Below are 17,888 nucleotides of genomic sequence, written 5' to 3' on the forward strand. Positions count from 1 at the left end.
AAAAATAAACACTTCAAAAGGCACTACTACATGTGCTTCACTTAAAGAACTATTTACTCACTGAATAGCAAACAGCTATAAAAAAGGAATAAACAAGCTGGGTGAAGCCGGGCGTGGTGGCGCACGCCTGTAATCCCAGCACTCGGGAGGCTGAGACAGGAGGATCGTTGTGAGTTCGAGGCCAGCCTGGGCTACGAAGTGAGTTTAAGGCCAGCCTGAACTGCATAGTGAAACCCTGTGTCAAAAAAGACAAAAAAAAAAAAGAAAAAAGAAAAAGAAACAAGCTGGGTGGGATGGCACACACCTGTAATCTGAGCACTCTGGGAGGCCGAGGCAGGAGGATTACAAGTTCAAGCCCAGCCTGGGCAACTTAGCAACTTGGGGAGACCAAGTCCCAAAATAAAAAATAAAAAGGACCAGGAATATAGCTCAGTGTGAAGGCCCTAGGTTCAACACCCAGTACCACAAATAATTAAATAATACAACAGGTCTTTGGGAACAGACATTGGGTAAGTAAAGAGATGTTTTTCTGATAATAATCTTATTATATGAAAACATTTTGGAACAAACACATTTTACCTGTCCAATAATTAAAGTAAGTAACTTAAGAATCTCAACAAAGGTTGTAACAATCTCTGATATATACACTGTATCATTATCCTGATTGTGTTATCTGTCCAACTATTACACATGTATCATAAGATAAAGGTTAAAAAGAAGTTCACTAAGCTTCCAACAACAGCACAAAACCAGGAGCTCAACCACTGCTCATTCCCGCCTGTTTCCAACAAGTAAGAAACCCACTGCCTTTTGTTTGCGGGGCTGGGGTACTGATCCCAGGGCCTCGCTTTGGCATGCAAGCTCTCCTACTGATCTACGCCCTAGCTCCACCCCAAAACTAATATCCTTGATCAGAAATTATATACAAAATGGTCAACAAGAAATTTTTTAAAAAAACTCCACTGTGGATGAATTTTCTACCTTTGTGTTTTTTAGAATCATGAGGTCTGTGTTATTGTTTCGTATTAGAAACTGCAGATGTAACTCAATAGCCATTTCACCGCTTAAAATTTTAATCATTTTCAAAGTCTGGTCCTTGGGTTCTGGGCTCTGCCAAAACAATAAGAATAAAAAGTCATATATTATTAAAATTTACTAAGCTAAGTTATTTCATCAGCCCTAAAACCATTGTAACTAAAGCAGGCTAAATACATACAACAAAACTCGTATTTTAATGGTACGATGTAGAAGACACTATCATTATTTGAGAAGAAAATGCATTTATTTTTTCATTAGATGCCACTGAGACAGGACACCAGCTTGATGAAATAATACAATTCATTCAAAAGTGAAGCCCATTGTAAAATAGCTAATAATAAAAAAAATACTGGTAAAAATTACTGATGATTTTCAGGAAAACTGGTTTATACAGAAAAACTGTGAAACTCCCTAAATAAGAGTGAGAAGTCTGAAAGTGCCTTTTATCAGCACACACATATGGTTTCACGAACGCCCACGACACCAAGACAACTGTCCATCCTCCATCTAGGAGAGGAACAGCAAAGGTCTATGAACCCGAGCATCAGAAACCAAAGTCCTGATGGAGGAAACGTTGACAAGCAACAGGCCACTGCTCTATAATTTACCCCCGCTTCCATGTGGCGTGACCATTACATTACAGGGCTGGGGATAGTGCTCAGTGATGGAGCACTTGCCTAGCACATGTAAGGTCCTGGGTTTAATCCCAAACTCCAAGAAAGACAGTCAGAAAGGAAAAAGAGTGAGAAAGACAACACAAACAGTTAATTATCACTACATGGTAAGATACCATTTGTCAAATGTCATCCCTCCATCCCCCACACTGGGATTAAATACAGGGGTTTCATATCCCCAAACCTTCTTGCGATATTTTGAGACAGGGTTTTACTAAGTTGCTAAATTTGCCAGGCTGGGGTCAAACTGCGACCCTCTTGCCTTAGCGCCCCCAGACCACTGGAGTGCAAGGATGTGCCAGCACACCAGGAAATGCCATGCCTTTCCCCTTCACCTCCTGAGAGGTAACTGGAAGTTTTTCTGGACAGGGATCATTCTGCAGTACAGGTCACAGGATCTGATTTCTTCTAAGTGTTATTTAGTATCAGTCCTTAAAACCATATCCTCTAGTGAAAATCCACTTGTGTAAAATGACTCTGATATTAAAATTAATAAATTTCCAAAAAAGCCAGTACGTACCACTTATTTAAAAGAACTTACAATACACCACAGGAATATATGTGGTTTTTTTTTTTGGGTACTGGGAATCAAATTTAGGACCTTGCACTTGCCAGACAGGCGCTGTGCTGCTGCGCTACATTCCCAGCCCAGGAATACCTGTTAAATGGCAACCTTAACTTCACAGAATATACTCACTGTATCTGGAGCCTTTCCAACAAGTGTATTGCCTGTCTTGTCTTCTGTTTCCATCATCTCACTAAAATGAAGAGAATCAACAATCAGTAATCTGATAACTCACCTCGGAATAGAATGTGCAGGCAATTTGTTTACGCCACAGATCTGAGACATGTCCAAATTAAGTATTTTCCAAGAAAGAAATGATAACTTTATGAGTATTACAAAGAAGAGATTCTAGGCATCTCCGAGCTAGAGGACACCTAGGTATTGAATACATAAAAACACACAAACAACTAGGTCCTTGAAATCCATGAACAAATGCAACAAAAAAAGGGGACAATTCATCCCTCCCCGTTCTCAAAACAGGTGGAGGTATATCAACCACCAGCTACAAAACTACTAGGTGCTTTGTTTTGTTTCTGCACTGAGGACTGACTCAGGGCCTTCACACTGAGCTACAACCCTGGCCCTTTTTACTTTTCATTTTGGATAAGGGAATCATTAAGTGCCCAGGCTGGACTCAAACTTACGATCTCTCTACCCCGCCCTTCTAGAGTGCTGGGACTACAGGCGTACACCGCCACAGCCAGGCTAAAACTAGTTTTAAGTAAAGCATCTGTAACCCTAACAACCCTTAAAATTAAATAGCCAACAAACGCTCCCTTCTAGGTTAAAGTACCACTCTGAGGAGAAAATGCTGAGCAGAGAAAGGAAAAATAAGCCATGATTTTAATACTTCCCAAGCATAACATAAGAAAATTTTTTTTTTGAGACAGGGTCTCCCTACGTGGTTCAGGCTGGCCTTGAATTCTGGGGCATCCTCTTGCCTCAGCCTCCCAAGTGTTGGGATTAAGGCATGCGCCACCACACACGAGAAGAGAAACTTTTATTTTGTTTTGTTGTTTTCTGACAGGGTCTCACTCTGTTCAGTTTGGCCTTGAAGTACCTTATGTAGCCCAGGCTGGGCACAAACTCACAGCATTCCTTCTGCCTCAGCCTCTTGAGTGCTGGGATGACAGGTTTGTGCCACCATGCCCGGCACAAGAGAAAGTTTTAGAAAGCAGCAAAATTAGAAAAACCACCACAAACTAGCCTCCTCTGTAAGTTTAAAATCCCATATATTGTTATACAAAAAAATTTCAAAACAAGACATTAAGGAAATGATATAAGGTGAAGAAATAAACTGAATGCTATCCTCCTAAAACAGAAGAAAGCAAGGATGTTCAGTCTCGTCACTTTTATTCCGTAATGTATTGGGAATCCTAGCTAGTACAGAAAAACAAGAGGGAAAAGATTATACAGGAAGACATAAAATGGTCTTTATTTATAGATAACCTGATTCCTATGTAGAAAATTCTATAAAAGGAACTTTTTCTTTTTTTAGTTTTTTGAGACAGGGTCTTCCTATATAGTTAGGCTGGTCCTGCACTTACTTTGTAGCCCATGCTGGCCTTGAACTCAAAGCAATTCTCCTGCCTCAACTTCCCCAAGTGCTGGGATGACAGGCATGAGCCACCACACCTGGCATAAAAGGAACTATTTTTTAAATTTACTAAAGCTAAAAAGTAGGCAGGGTGTGGTGGTGCACACCTGTCATCCCAGCACTTGGGAGGCTGAGGCAGATCACTGCAAATTCGAGGCCAGCTTGAGCTACACAGTGAACTCAAGGCTAGCCTGAACTATACAGGGAGACCCTGTGTCCAAAAAAAAAAAAAAAAGTGGTTTAGCCAGGTTAAAGGATTCAGTATTGACACAGAAAAATAACTCTATGTCCATGACATAGTAACACAAAAATTGGAAACACAAATCTAAAAATAGCACTTCTTATAGCATAAGAAAATAGAATATACTTAGGAATCTAAGGGATTTAGGGAAAGATGTGTAAGACATCTGTACTCATAGCTATAAAATGTTGCTGAGAAAAATTAAAAACCAAAATAAATGAAGAAAAGCACCACGTTTACGGAGAACAGGTTCAGTATTGTCAGGACTTCAATGTGCCCCAAACTGAAGAAGAAATTCAACACAATTCCAGTCAGAATCCCCAGAGACGTAAAAAACCCAAAAGATCTCAGCATGGTGGTGCACACCTACAATCCCAGCACTCCGGAGGCTGAGGCAGGAAGATCACTATGAGTTCCAGGCCAGCCTGAACTGCATAGTGAAAGAAAGAAAGAAAGAGAGAGGGGGAGAGAAAGAAAGGAAGGAAGAGAGGGAGGGAGAGAGGGGAGGAGGGAGAAAGGAAGGGAGCTGAAGATCCACAATACCCACAAAAATTTTGTGGAAAAATCAAAATTGTGGTCCCTGGGATATAACTCAGGGCTGGAGTGTCTGGCTAGAGCAGTAATGGTGAACCTTTTCAGAGCTTTCAATGGTAGAAACAGCCCGCTGCAGCACACATGCCACAGGTTCACCAGCACTGGCCTAACACATGCAAGGATCCCCAGCACTGCGAAAGTAAAAAGAGAACGTTTTATGTTATCTGATTTTAAGATTTACCATAAGCTTTCATAATTAAAAACAAGTAGTAGTTATAAAAGCAACAAATAGATCGATGGAAAGACCAGGAAAAATATTAACAACACACACATATATATGGTGAACTGTTTTTTGTCAAAGACTCCAAGGCAATTCAACAGCACAAGGAGCCTTTTCAAGAAATGGTGATGAAACAATTAGATATTCATATGGAAAAACAAACAGAACCTGTATTTCTACCTCTTACATATACAGTATAGAGCTAAACTGAGCTCTGTCATAGATCTAAATAGAAAACCTTACATAATTTCTCGAAAAAAGCCTCAGAAAATATATTTGCAGCCATGAAACTGCCAAAATTATTTCCTTGCCAGGGGTAGTGGCACACGCCTGTAATCCCAGCACCTGGGAAGCTGAGGCAGGAGGATTGTTGCAAGTTCAAGACCAGCCTGGGCTACAAAGTGAGCTCAAGGCCAGCCTGAACTGCAAAGTGAGCTCAAGGTCAGTCTTGTCTCAAAAAAGAAAAAAAAAAAATTTATTTCCTTTGTGGAACCCCAAATTGGAATGTTGGATTCATCAAAAATAAAGACTTGTGTTTACAAGTCAATGATTAGGAAAATATTCATGACACACACATTTGACAAGTGATTAAAAACTGTAATAAATCACCACTTTACATCAATGGAAGGAGTAACACTCAATAGACTGATAACATCAAATGTTGTAAAGATGAAGAACTGGAATACTTAGACACTGCTGGCAGAATGGTAAAATGCTATAACCACATTGGAAAAATATGGCATTTTTTTTCAAGTTGAACATATACCCTATATTTAGCTATTCTACTTCCAAGTATTTAGCCAAGAACAAAAAAACATGTCTACAAAAAGCCTTGTACACAACTGTTCACAACAGCCTTGTTCTTAATAGCCAGAAACAACCCAAATGTCCCATGGCAGAATGGATAAATGAGCTATGGTATACTCACTCACAAGAAAGTGCTACTCAGCAATGATAACGTTTAGTTACAAATTCACCTCAAAGCATAACTGTATACATGGACACTGCCCTGAGTGCAAAAGGCAAAATCAAAATAATACATGCTGTAAAAGCCCATTTTTATGATTTCCAAGAACCTGCAAAACTAACCTATAGTGACAGAAATCACAATCAAAGAGCAGTTTCCTTGGGGGCAAGAACTTAACAGAGGTGTTGGTTATGTGTGTGTTTTACTATCAATGCTCACTGAACTGAATACTGAAGCTATGTGTACTTATTTAAACTGTTAACCAAAGGAAAAAGAACTGGAGCAGAAAGGGACTCAAAAGTGACAACACCGATGATGAGCAAAGGAGGCCAACACACTGTAACAGAAGGCCCCAACGAAGAATAAAAATAAAGCAAGGGAACAAAACAAATAATAAAAAGTGAGTTCAAGAAAACCTTCCAGCTTCCAGGAATATTGTCAGTAATTCTGAGGAGTAGCAACAAGGCCAGTGGGGTCTGAAAGTTGAGAGAAAGAGACAAACTGAGGGCACAGAGAGACCAGAGCAGGAGTGCTGGGCTCTCGGCACCTACAGGGCTGCTAGCTCCAGGAACAAGCACAGCTCTCCTGTCTGTGAGTGCTCAGGTCACACATAAAATGACATGGTGACTGCACATAAGCTTAGCACATTTTCTTCCTGTGTACTTTAAATCATGAAGAGATGACTTACAATATCTATTACAATGTAAATGTTATGCAAATAGCTGTTGTAGTACATTGTCTAGACTTATTTAGAAAGAATCTGTATATACTAGGTACAGATGTACCTCCCCTGCAATAGTTTCAATCCTCAGTTGGTTCAGCTCGTGGATGCAGAACCTTTGGATAGAGAAGACAACTATAAAGCCTTACAAGCTACTATCAAGGCTCAGAATTTTATTTGGAAGGTATTACAGATTTATAGGGGTCTAACATTTAAGTTCCAAAAGAATGAATCTCACTATGTGACCAACTTTAGAAGTAAGTAGCTTTAAGAAAGACATAAACATTCTGAATAAATGGTCTAAATGATAAGGAAACAGGAAAACAAAATCTAATGCTGCATTTTTCTAAGAAATTTAGGTATTTAGTTCCCACACAAGCACAAAAGGCTGAGATATTTCTTCCCTTCTAATTATCTAGCCCAGATACGTCTAAGAAAGGTATCTTAAAGTGAGCCTACCCACCCCACCTACAGTTCTTATTTCATTAACTATCGCTCATGCCACCTGGTAGGCTTCGCCACGAGATAAGCCCTCTTCTCAGGCTTGGTTCTCCTTTTTGTGTCAGTACAGTGCAAAACAGAACAGCCTGCTAGTGGCTAAATTTATTTATTTTTAGAATGTGCTATTTATGAATAGTATAACTATTCCCAAAATAAAATGCAGATTGCTCAGTTATGATGTAGAAGAAGGTAAGTCATACCTGTCTTTCTCAGAACCTGCAACGGTGCCCGTGTTGGTGGAGCCAGGCACAGAGGCAATGGGGGTGCCCACAGTTCCAAGATTCTGGATCACAGAGGACAGAAACTGCTGGCTGGCACTTTCATACAAATCAAAACAGATCTGATAAGCCATGAGGAGGTTGTCTTCCTTCACCAGTTTTTCTAAGATGTCACTCACAGCTTGAGGATCATCTAAGAATATTAAGCACTGAAACAGAGATAAAGAACAAGCACACAACAACTGAAAGCTTCGTCTGCAAGTTACCTGCACCACAGCAGCCATCAGCACAGAACACTGTAAGACATAAGCACAAGAAAACTGGGGCAGATATCCAGCCAGCACTCTACTTCTAAGTCCAACTCCAGATGCAGTTTTCCTAAAAATGGCACCTGTTTGCCATTAAAAAAAATCCACACAAATTATATTCCTAGTTGCTGAATGAATCTTGGCTTCTTTCAATCTTATTCATAATTTACATCCAAGTGCTCTTTAACTTGTATATTCTGCATTACTATATTTTGTAGGAATCATTCACCTACTTAATATATATACTCTGGAACATCAGGACAAAAGGGATCAAATTTACTGTCATCTCTCTTACCACTCTTATGAGGTGTCATATACGTTAGCAAAATTATCCAATAAATTAGGCTTTTTGTGTTAAGAACTCAATTTAAATTTGGAGTAGGATTATATACTGGGGATTGAACCCAGGGATCAATGAGCTAAATTCCCAGCCCTTTTTATTTTCAGACAGAGCTTCCCTAAGTTGCCCAGCCTGGTCTCAAACTTGTAATCCACCAGGGGTACAAGTTTGAGAGTAGCATTAGAGGTGTCCATCACTAAACCCAGTTCTGTGGTCCTTTTTAGATTTTAAATCATGCAGATGTACTACCTATTAAAAATATACTTTAAAACAAACAAATGTTTTAAAAATTGTAAAAGGACAAGGAATAAAATAGCTAAAAGATACAAAATTGAGGGCCAGGGATATGGCCCTCAGCAGTATAGGGCCTGCAGGCAAGCAGGAGGTCATAACCTTGATTTTCGGTACCAAAAAACAAACACAAACAAAAAAATCGCTTCCAACAGATGAAACTGAAATACAAGTTGAACAGGGCTGTTATGGTTTGTGTCCATGTGTCTCCCCAAAGTCTCATGCGGTCATGGGGCAGGCTTTTAGAATTTGATTGATTACGGGTGTCAAAGCTACACCTGCCCTGGGGTGGATAGTTTGCATATGCAAGGGAGAGGAAGAGGCTGCTTGTGGCCATTCCTCCCTGTTGTGTTGTTGCTTTTGCTGTGTTCTGCAGCCATGAGCTATAGCCCTCTGCCATGTGCCACTCTGCCTTGTAACCTACCAAGTGTGGACTAAAACCTCCACAAACTGTAAGCAAAATAAACCTTTCCTCCTTAATTTTGGGGGTCAGGTATTTTGTCCTAGCAACGAGAGAAAAGTAACCAAGACAAGAGCAGATCTCCCTCTAAACAAAACTCCTAAAACTGAGCTGTATCATTCTACACTATTCCATTCTAGTTATTTTGAGACAGGGTCTTGCTAAATTGCTAAGCTGCCAGGGCTGGGCTTAATGTGATGCTCCAACCTCAGCCTCCCAGAATGCTGGGATTACAGGTATGCAAAACTGCACCTGATTTACCTTCTTTCCTAACCTCCTTTGCTCCCTTAAGACTTCCTTAATTGCTTGGATTATTTCTGAAGTAAAAAAATACATAAAGAATGCATTGTAACAAAGTTCTTTAGTGTTGTAAGACTCCGTTTTTATCAATAAAAAGGGATGCAAATCATAAATGTTACCTTCATAGGCCTGTTGTAAAAATCAACTGAAATATACATACAAACCCACTACAGTAATGTAATGTAATAAAATATAATGTAGTTATGTTGTAAAATGCCACAGCATGGCTGGAGAAATGTGACATAACGCACTATAATTACCTGACAAACGTTGATGAAATCAGGTTTCTCCAAGTTCATGTAGATTTTAACTAGAACTCTTAATACTTTATTCCGGAACTGTTTATTCTGCATTAAAGACATGCAGAGCTTGAGGCTGTAAGCTAGCATTCCTGGGACATCATTCTGAAAGAGATAATTTAAAAACATATGATCTCATTATATTTATTTAGAACATGAAATATTTTAATCTACCCTCTTGGTTTTTCAAGGCAGCCAATAACTTATACCTTTTGGTTTAAAAATTTAAGCTATTTTAGAGAGAAGTCTGTGGGGATTGGGTGGTACTAGGGACTGAACCCAGGATGTGCTAAGCTACATCTCCATTTTGTTTTCTGTTTTAATTTTTTAGACAGGGTTTGTCAGGGCTCAAATTTATGAACCTTCTGCCTCTGCTGGGATTACAGGTATGCGCCACCATGCCTAGCTAGAGAAAAATCTTAACTATGCATTTCCATATCTTCATGGAAACAAAAATGGGTTGAAAACAATTTAATATTTAGTGATCACTGAAGATCCCCACAAGATCCCTGGTCACAGGGTACTATAACAGTATGACATTATTATTTTGAAAAGATATTTCCAGCTGTCCCTATGCTGTGTAGCTATGCTTTACAATTTGAGTCTGTTGAAGACTTTCTGCCTCCCGCTTTGCTACTAGACATGCTCCTGACCTAGTGCCCATACTCACTTGAGGCTAGGAAGCACAAGTCTTAAAAGAGTGACTCAGGCATTTAGTGCTGTTACAGCTGCCTGGTGTTCTCCCTACGAGGAAACTTTGACCTGTACATGTTTTTACCTTGTGGTTCTTATAAACAATTCCAAACTTTGAGATACTACTCTATAACAGTCCTTCAACATATAGAAGAACACTGAAGAGCCATAAAAGTGTTTCTTGAAAAGCAAGTTGTTGATTCACCAGTGTATGATGAAAATAACTCAACAGTTGTAAGACTAATGCATTTTGGGGGGGTGGCGTGGGCACCAGGAATCGAACTCAGGGATCCCGAACTTGCCAGGCAGGCACTGTGCTGCTGAGCTATATCCCCGGCCCTGACTAATGTATTTTTAAAAATTAAACACAAATTAAAAGTAGTAGCATTATACCACAAAATAGTAGGGGTACTGTTTCACAGTTCCACGTGCATGGAAATTTGCACTGGGAGGCAAAGTAAGATCAGAGATGAAATACGGCCAACACAGGAGGACAGGATGCTGGCTGGTGGACAGGGAGAGCAGTGAGGCCCAGTGGTCCTGCAGATCTGGGTCCTCTGACCTCAGCCCTGTACCTTTCAGACCTCTTCTGCGAGTGACTTATAGCTGTCTTAATGATCTCAAGACACTCTCAAATCTGGAATCTAGTTCATAGTTCTAACATAATATGCATTAAAATAGTAATTTATCAATATGATCTTTTTTAAAACGACAAGATAATACCACTGCCCCATGCAAAACTTCAAAGGAATAAAGAAATGTGGCAGGATAAAAGCAGACACTCTTATGAACACAAAATATAAAAAATGTATTTCCTAAAGAATATTTTCTGTTCTTTACCCAGGACATTAGCAGTTTGAATAATTTGCTTTGCTCATTTCCCTACAATGAACAACCTCTAAAATGACATCATCTACCTACCGATTCTAGTATGGTCTTCTCAAAGACATCTAGTCTTCGTGTCTCCAAAGCAATGCCAATAGCCTGCTTATACTTGCGATCATCTAGACATCGTTGGAACATTTTATTCACAATGCCTTCCAATCTCTGGTCAATTGGTTTTTTTTCTCCTTCGGGCAAATCTGCATTTTCCACACACTGCTTGGTATAGTGATCAATGCATTTTGCTATGGAAAAAATAAAGTGAATCTAATTATTTTCTAAATTGGGCCAAACTACCAGAAAAGACATGGTATTGGTCAACTTTCGCATTGCTGGGACAAAACACCTGACATCCATGATACAGAGGGCAGATTTATCTGGCCTGTGGTTTTAGTTCCTTGTTGGTTCTGAGGCAGAAACAGAGCAGGACTTGGAGGAAAGCTGCTCACCTTGCAGCGGCAAGAAGCAGAGCAGGGGAACAGTGCCAGAGGAAGGGGCCAGGGATCAGATCTAGCACTCAAAGTCACACCTCACAGCCCACCCAGACACACTGGAAGTGTGCTTTACGAGTCCCCTAGGCAGGCTCAAGCCAGTCAGCTGACAACTGAGCTTAACTGACATATACACTGTCCACTTTTATAAGCATATATACTGACAACTATAAAAAAGCAAATTTTAAAATCACAACTTACACTTTTAATTAAAACTGTTCTCTTTATAATGATTACATTAAAGGCCTACACACCAATTCCAGGAAGATTCACACTACTGTCAGGTACCCAAGATTGCTCAGTTGGGAGAGTGTAAGACTGAAGATTCACACTACTCAAAACATTTCTATATTGCTGCCTTATTTTGATCAGAACTGTGTTGCTCCTTTTGATTTAGCTGCTTACTCAAAAGAGTTGGGTAAAACAGTAGCTGTTTCAGTTTTAAAAGAACTTTTTTGGCCATTATTGATGATATGACACAGAAGTATGTTAGACTCCTCCACATTAATCAAACTATTAGGGTCCTGAGTAGAGGCTATCTTTAAACCATCTTTGTAGAATAATGGCCAAATGACCTGAAATGGGCCCAGTTTCCTTTAAACCAGACACTCATCTGTTAGTTTTACAAAAACAAGGGCAACTACCCCACTAGCTCTATGTTTATGCTACTATCTTTTGGTAAGGTTATAATAAAAAAAATTGAAAAGGGAGTCTTGTTACTTACATACATTATATATTTTAACTGTGTTCCTCTTCACTTGATGTAGCCCAGGCAAGTGAAGAGGTTGGGCACCTGTGTACTAGAGGAATCAGGAAGCCAATAAGATGAAGCTTTAGCAGGCCAAGGGTAATTACCTATAATAGTCTCCACATACTCGGAGTTATCATTGACGTTGAAGAGATCACCTGCTCCAAGAGCATAATTCAGAGACTCCTCAAAAGCTCCCAGGTGATAAAACACCTTAGATGCCACTAAGGCCGCAAACTGCCGACTCCGGAAACCTTCATCTTCATACAAAACTTCTCTGAAAGAAATTAGGAAGGACAGGCCTCATTCAAGCTAAGGTTTTCCTTAAAAATCCCAATTCTAAATATGCAAGCTACAATTTAGCAATATAACTCTAAATCAGTTAGTAAGCCATAAGAATCACATCCACACACCATTAAAACTGATCTGTGTTTTTCAAATTTATGGAATAATGTAATTTCTTACATTTTGTCTACAGACTCAGAAATTTCTGCCCAGAAATCGTTGACAACTGCATTCAATTTGTGTAGTGCAAATTCCTGTAAAAATAAAACCAAAATTCTGTTTTGAGACAGATTAACCAATGCCTTTTATTTTAAAATTTCCAACAAATCAATGGTCAAATCCTCAGTAATAGTTATTTAAAATTTTAATCTATGGAAAATATCAACTAACTTAAACTTTTTCCCGAATTTACATATTTTCTTCCTGTTTTCAATCATGATACACTAGACTTCCCAGGAAGCGGGAGTCCGAGGAAGGAGGACTGTGTGAGTTCAAGGCTAGCCTGGGCTACATAGCAAGACTCTGTCTCAAAAAAACAAAAACACGGGGACCAGGGACATAGCTCAGCAGTATGGCGCCAGTCCAGCAAGTGTGAGGTCCTGAGTTTGATTTTCAGTTCCAAACAAACACAATACACAAAACACTAGACGAACTATATAATGTCATTTTTTTTTATCATAAGGAAGGTGTTCCTTCTCAGAATACATAGGACTAACTCCAGGTTGCTAGTTTAGTTGGAAATAAATGCAGATATCTAGAGCTACATACTTAAAACACACTAAAAAAAAAAAAAAAAAAAAAGACACATTCCAAATTTCTATCAAATAAAAGTAACCTTAAATATGTATACAGAAAAAAGTTTTTTTGTGCTGTCTGTTGATAAAGAAATAGAGGGTAAAAGTCTAAAGTTTATTTGCTTTAGCTTTGTTGAACTCAAGGAGAATCAACTGCTACTGCCAAAAGACTGGCCTCTCTGGCTGTATTTCAGTGACTGGCAACAGTGTATAGGGGATGATTACTTTAAATCATAGTGATATGCCAGGGACGTAGCTCAGTGGCACAGCACCTATCTTGGAAATACAAGGTCCTGAGTTTGATTCCCAGTACCAAAAAAAAAGTTCCAAATCATACTGATATAGATACAAAATTCAAAAGGCATCACAATTCATAGTAAGCTCAGTGACTTTTTTCTTCGATTCATACCTTAAGCTGTGGTTCTTCTTCATCTAGAAGAGAAATAATTCCAGCTGTAAGACAAAAGGTGTATCACAATTATGAAACATGCTCACTCAGAAATTAATGCTTGGTTAAAACCATATGACAACAGAAAAAAGGCACTTTTTGAGGGGCGACTTCACTAGGGGAATGATTATTTTTCTTTAAAGCTGCTGATGTTTATACCTGAAGAAGAATTAACTATCAATCCCTCACGACACCATATCTCAGACAAACAGCATTAGCTGTACCAGGAAGCAAGTGCAAACTCTTGGTCCTTCCTTCAACCTGTTGAATCAGAAAAGTGTGGGCTTGGGGTCCAGTAATAAGGCTTTCCTGCGACTTTTTTCCTCTCTTTTTTTTTTTTCTGCGATTCTTGTGTTCCCATACACAAGTCTGACAATCACTGGTCCTGTACAATTTCAGAATATAATTACACAAACCAATAGTTATACAATTACTTAAGGGGGAAAAGCGTAATTTAGTCATCAAACAGAGCACTGTATTTTGATTATTTCAAGGTGCCTATATTAAAGTACCACCTCATAACCACAAGCAACCAAGAAGACATCAGTAAATGATGAGCAGTCTTACTCATTCTGAATCCCATAACCCAAGCATATATTCCCCATACAACTTAATCTCAATGAGTCAGCACACAGGAGAGTAAAGGAAATAACTACTGGCCCCAAAAGAATGCAGTTGTATGTCATATGTCTCGAAAAAGATACGAGAAATTTTGTCCTTATACCATAAAGACAAAAACTTCTTAATGTCTTCCATGTAGGTCTTACAATCATTCTGGGAAAAATAAAGTAATTCTGGAACACCAGGTGAAACAGTGGCTGATTAAAAAATGTGTCAAGGCTCAGCTAGGCGTGGTGGGACATACCTCTAGTCCCAGCACTTGGGAGGCTGAGACAGGAGGCTCATCCCAAGTTGAAGGGCAGCATGAGCTACCCTGTGATGAGTTCAAGCCGAGCCTGAACTAAAATAGCAACACCTTGTCTCAAAAAAAAAAAAAAAAAAAAAAAAAAAAGGGTCGAGGCAAGTTGTTATTTCTAACTGGTAAGTTTAGATTTGCCAACTATTCCAACAGTCTTTAGGAAGCCATACAGGAAAAAATATAAAATCTAGCAAGAAAAGCTAGAGCACACTACTATCCCAAAAATATAAAAGCAAAAAGAACTGGGTACTCTATGTTGGTATAACATGCCCAGAGCAGAGAGGCTGAATAGAAATCATGGAGAAGAGATAAATTAATAAATAAATGGGGGGTGGGGGCTGGTAATGTAAAAGAGATGATAGAATAACAGATCATTTAATATTAAAAGTGTCACTGATTACCCATCATCAATCAGTGGTATACCTGAATGGCTTTTAGCAAAAAAGGTAATAGATTTTTTTGGGCAGTACTGGGGACTGAATCCAGGCCCTTGTGCATGCTAGGCAAGTGCACTACCAGTGGGCTCCATCCCAAGCCCTTTTTATTTTATTTTGACACAGTGTCTTGCTAAATTACTCGGGCTGGCCTTGAACTTGTAATCCTCGTGCCTCAGGTAGATTTTTATACTCTCCAGCTTACTTCTACTTGTAACTAATTTGTTACATGGTTATCCTAGAAAGTCAGTCTCTGGCCACTGAACAGAACTAAATGAAATACTCTACTCTACTCTACACCAATATTTCACATCTCAAAGACAACAGAAGTGGAGCCTGGTGCATACACCTGTAGTCCCAACACTTGGATGGCTGAGGCCGAAGGATCACAAGCTTGAGGCCAGCCTGGGCTACACAGTGAGTTCAAGGCCAGCCTGAACTACACAGGGAGAGAAAAGACCCTGTCTCAAAAATCCAAAAACAAACAAAAAAACCCAGAAAGAAAAAAGAATGACAAAAACAAAAATAAAACACAGAACCCTCCTTTGGATGGAAGAAGGAATGGGAAAGGGCTAAGGATGCTACAAGTCTCTTATGCCATAATAAGAACTCAGTAGATACTGTCTAAAATTATTGAGCCAATTTATAGCAATATTTGGATATTATTTCTCAGTACGGAGGTATGTTCCACAAGGCACAACTTTACATGTTGAAAATGGTTGCTTCTGGGAGGTAGGGAGGAGAAAGAGGGGTAGAAGACTATTATTTTTAAGCTTTTCAGCACTCTTCGCCCCTACATGCCTATACTAAATCTAACTCAATTTTACATCTCCAAGTAAGCAAGCACCTCCTCTCTCCACTTCTTTCATCGTCAAACCTCTCGGAGACCTTAACAGTACAAGCTGACCGCCTATTCACCTCTTTCTTCACTCTTTCCAGTGCCTACTGAGCATCTAGTGAATAAACGAATAAACTGACACCAGAACCAAGCCATCAGCCTGTTAGCACTTAGGACAGATTCTAAGCCAACAGGAGTTACACAGAACAGGAAGCAAAGTAACAAAGGGTTTGGAGCAGAAGCTGACATGTGAACCAATAAACTTAAGAAATGATAATAAATACGTACTATGTATTCGTCATAGACTCTCAGAGTACAACCTCAAAAATCATCAGTCCTGCCTCTCTAAAGAGGCGAATTCTACTATATTTCTATCAAAGCCTTTCAACCTCTACTTAAAATCTAGGCACTGATTTACTGATTTGACTAGTTGACTGATTTCTTTCCATTCAAGACATACTTCTGACTTCTGCCATGCGCTCAACAATGTTCTGAGACTTGTGAAAGTAAGTTTCCTGTCCAGAATTCTACCAGGGAGAGAAAAGACAGCCATCAGGCAAGCAAACAAGGTCCTTACAGAATTGTGATGGCAGCTAGAGGGGACTGTTTTAACAGAGCGCTCATCTAAGACAACACTTGAGTTAAGAATAAAAGATGAGAAACAAAGAGAAAACTTAAGAGGCTCAGAAAAGGAACAGGAAGGAGAGAAACTGAACAAAAAGGCCTGTGACTGCGATGTAGGGAGTGAAGATCAGCACTAAGATGACAAAGCAGGAATGGGCTCAGGTAGTATCTGGTTTAAGAACTTGGAATTTATTCTCATTACAATGGAAGCACCAAAGGATTCTAAGCAAACAAATGTTGTGTGACTAACACTTTTAAAAATCCCCAAAAGTAGATTTAAAGGGGTATGGACGGATGCACAAAGTCTTAAGGGTGTTATAGTAACCCAGGCAAGAGATGAAAGTGGTTTGGGCCACAGTGGAAGAAAATAGATGTAAGAAGTAGATCTAAAAATAGAACGAGGCCTGCATTTATAGGTGGAAAGAAATTTCATGTTTACTCCTGGAGCCCGCTAACTGGAAAAGCTCTTCCTTATACTGAAATCCATCTTTCAATCATTTGTATCCCTCAAGGACAAAAGTCTAATTCCAGGTATAGATAACAGCTCTTTACGTATTTGAAAATAACTATGATTGTCTCCCAGCGTCTCTACCAATTTCCTTTGCCAAACCTCAGAAAAATATGGTTTTGAGCGCCCTACCGAACAGATTACTATTTTCTCATAGCCACTTTGTTTGCAACAAAGTATCTGTGAGACAAAGTAGAGTTAAAAAAGGAGGAGAAAGGGTAGGTATGCAGGCAAGGGAGAACAGATACATATACGCCAGTCTGTAGTAGCGCGCTTAAAACTCCACTGGTGTCACACACCTGTTATCCCAGCACTTGGGAGGCCGAGGCAGGAGGATCGCCACGAGCTCAAGGCCAGCCTGGGCTTTACAGTGACTTTCAAGGCCAGCCTAAACTACATAGCAAGCCCTCTTAAAAAAAAGAAGACACAACAAAAAGTTGATCTCTAAGGTGTCACCACACCTCCCTGTAATTCCAGCGGCACTCAGGAGGCGGAGGTAGGAGGATCTCTTGAGTTCCAGGCCAGCCTGGACAACCCAAAACCCAAACCAAAAGGCTGATCTTTGTAACTTATCCCATTTCAAAAGTCACTTCGTCTACCCCCTTTGCCGCGGTTTAACTGATGAAACCCGCCCTGCAGACCCTCCTCAAGCTCTTTCTTGGAAACAACTTAGCTGAGCACCTAGGCTCTACAGGGGAAGCTGGCTGTCAGGACTGCGCCGCTTTTACCGCACACACGTTCCCGGGGTGCTCTAACCAAACACCCTCGCAGCGGCCGCAGGAACCACCCGCCTCGAACCTCGCTTCCGATTTCGCTACGAGGCGGCCGGCCCCAGCCCGGTCCAGAAGCGCTGCGCGGGCGGCGAGGGGCCGGGGCAGGACGGCGGCCCG

The 17,888-nt window shown here is 40.0% G+C and overlaps 1 protein-coding gene across 1 annotated transcript in view; it reads right to left on the minus strand.

The window, feature by feature from the left end:
- Psmd1 (proteasome 26S subunit, non-ATPase 1) overlaps positions 1 to 13,680 on the minus strand; it is a gene marked incomplete at its 5' end in the record, with an annotated part of 83,796 nt that extends 70,116 nt beyond the window's left edge. The window contains 8 exon segments of the mRNA XM_013519960.1: positions 982 to 1,110; positions 2,410 to 2,470; positions 7,319 to 7,545; positions 9,296 to 9,439; positions 10,949 to 11,154; positions 12,256 to 12,425; positions 12,614 to 12,687; positions 13,637 to 13,680. Of these exon segments, the coding sequence (XP_013375414.1) occupies positions 982 to 1,110; positions 2,410 to 2,470; positions 7,319 to 7,545; positions 9,296 to 9,439; positions 10,949 to 11,154; positions 12,256 to 12,425; positions 12,614 to 12,687; positions 13,637 to 13,680 (1,055 nt within the window).
- Positions 13,681 to 17,888: the final 4,208 nt, after the last annotated feature.

Source organism: Chinchilla lanigera, unplaced genomic scaffold, assembly GCF_000276665.1.
Source record: "Chinchilla lanigera isolate Chin_1 unplaced genomic scaffold, ChiLan1.0 scaffold00052, whole genome shotgun sequence".
NCBI classification, from domain to species: Eukaryota; Metazoa; Chordata; class Mammalia; order Rodentia; family Chinchillidae; genus Chinchilla; species Chinchilla lanigera.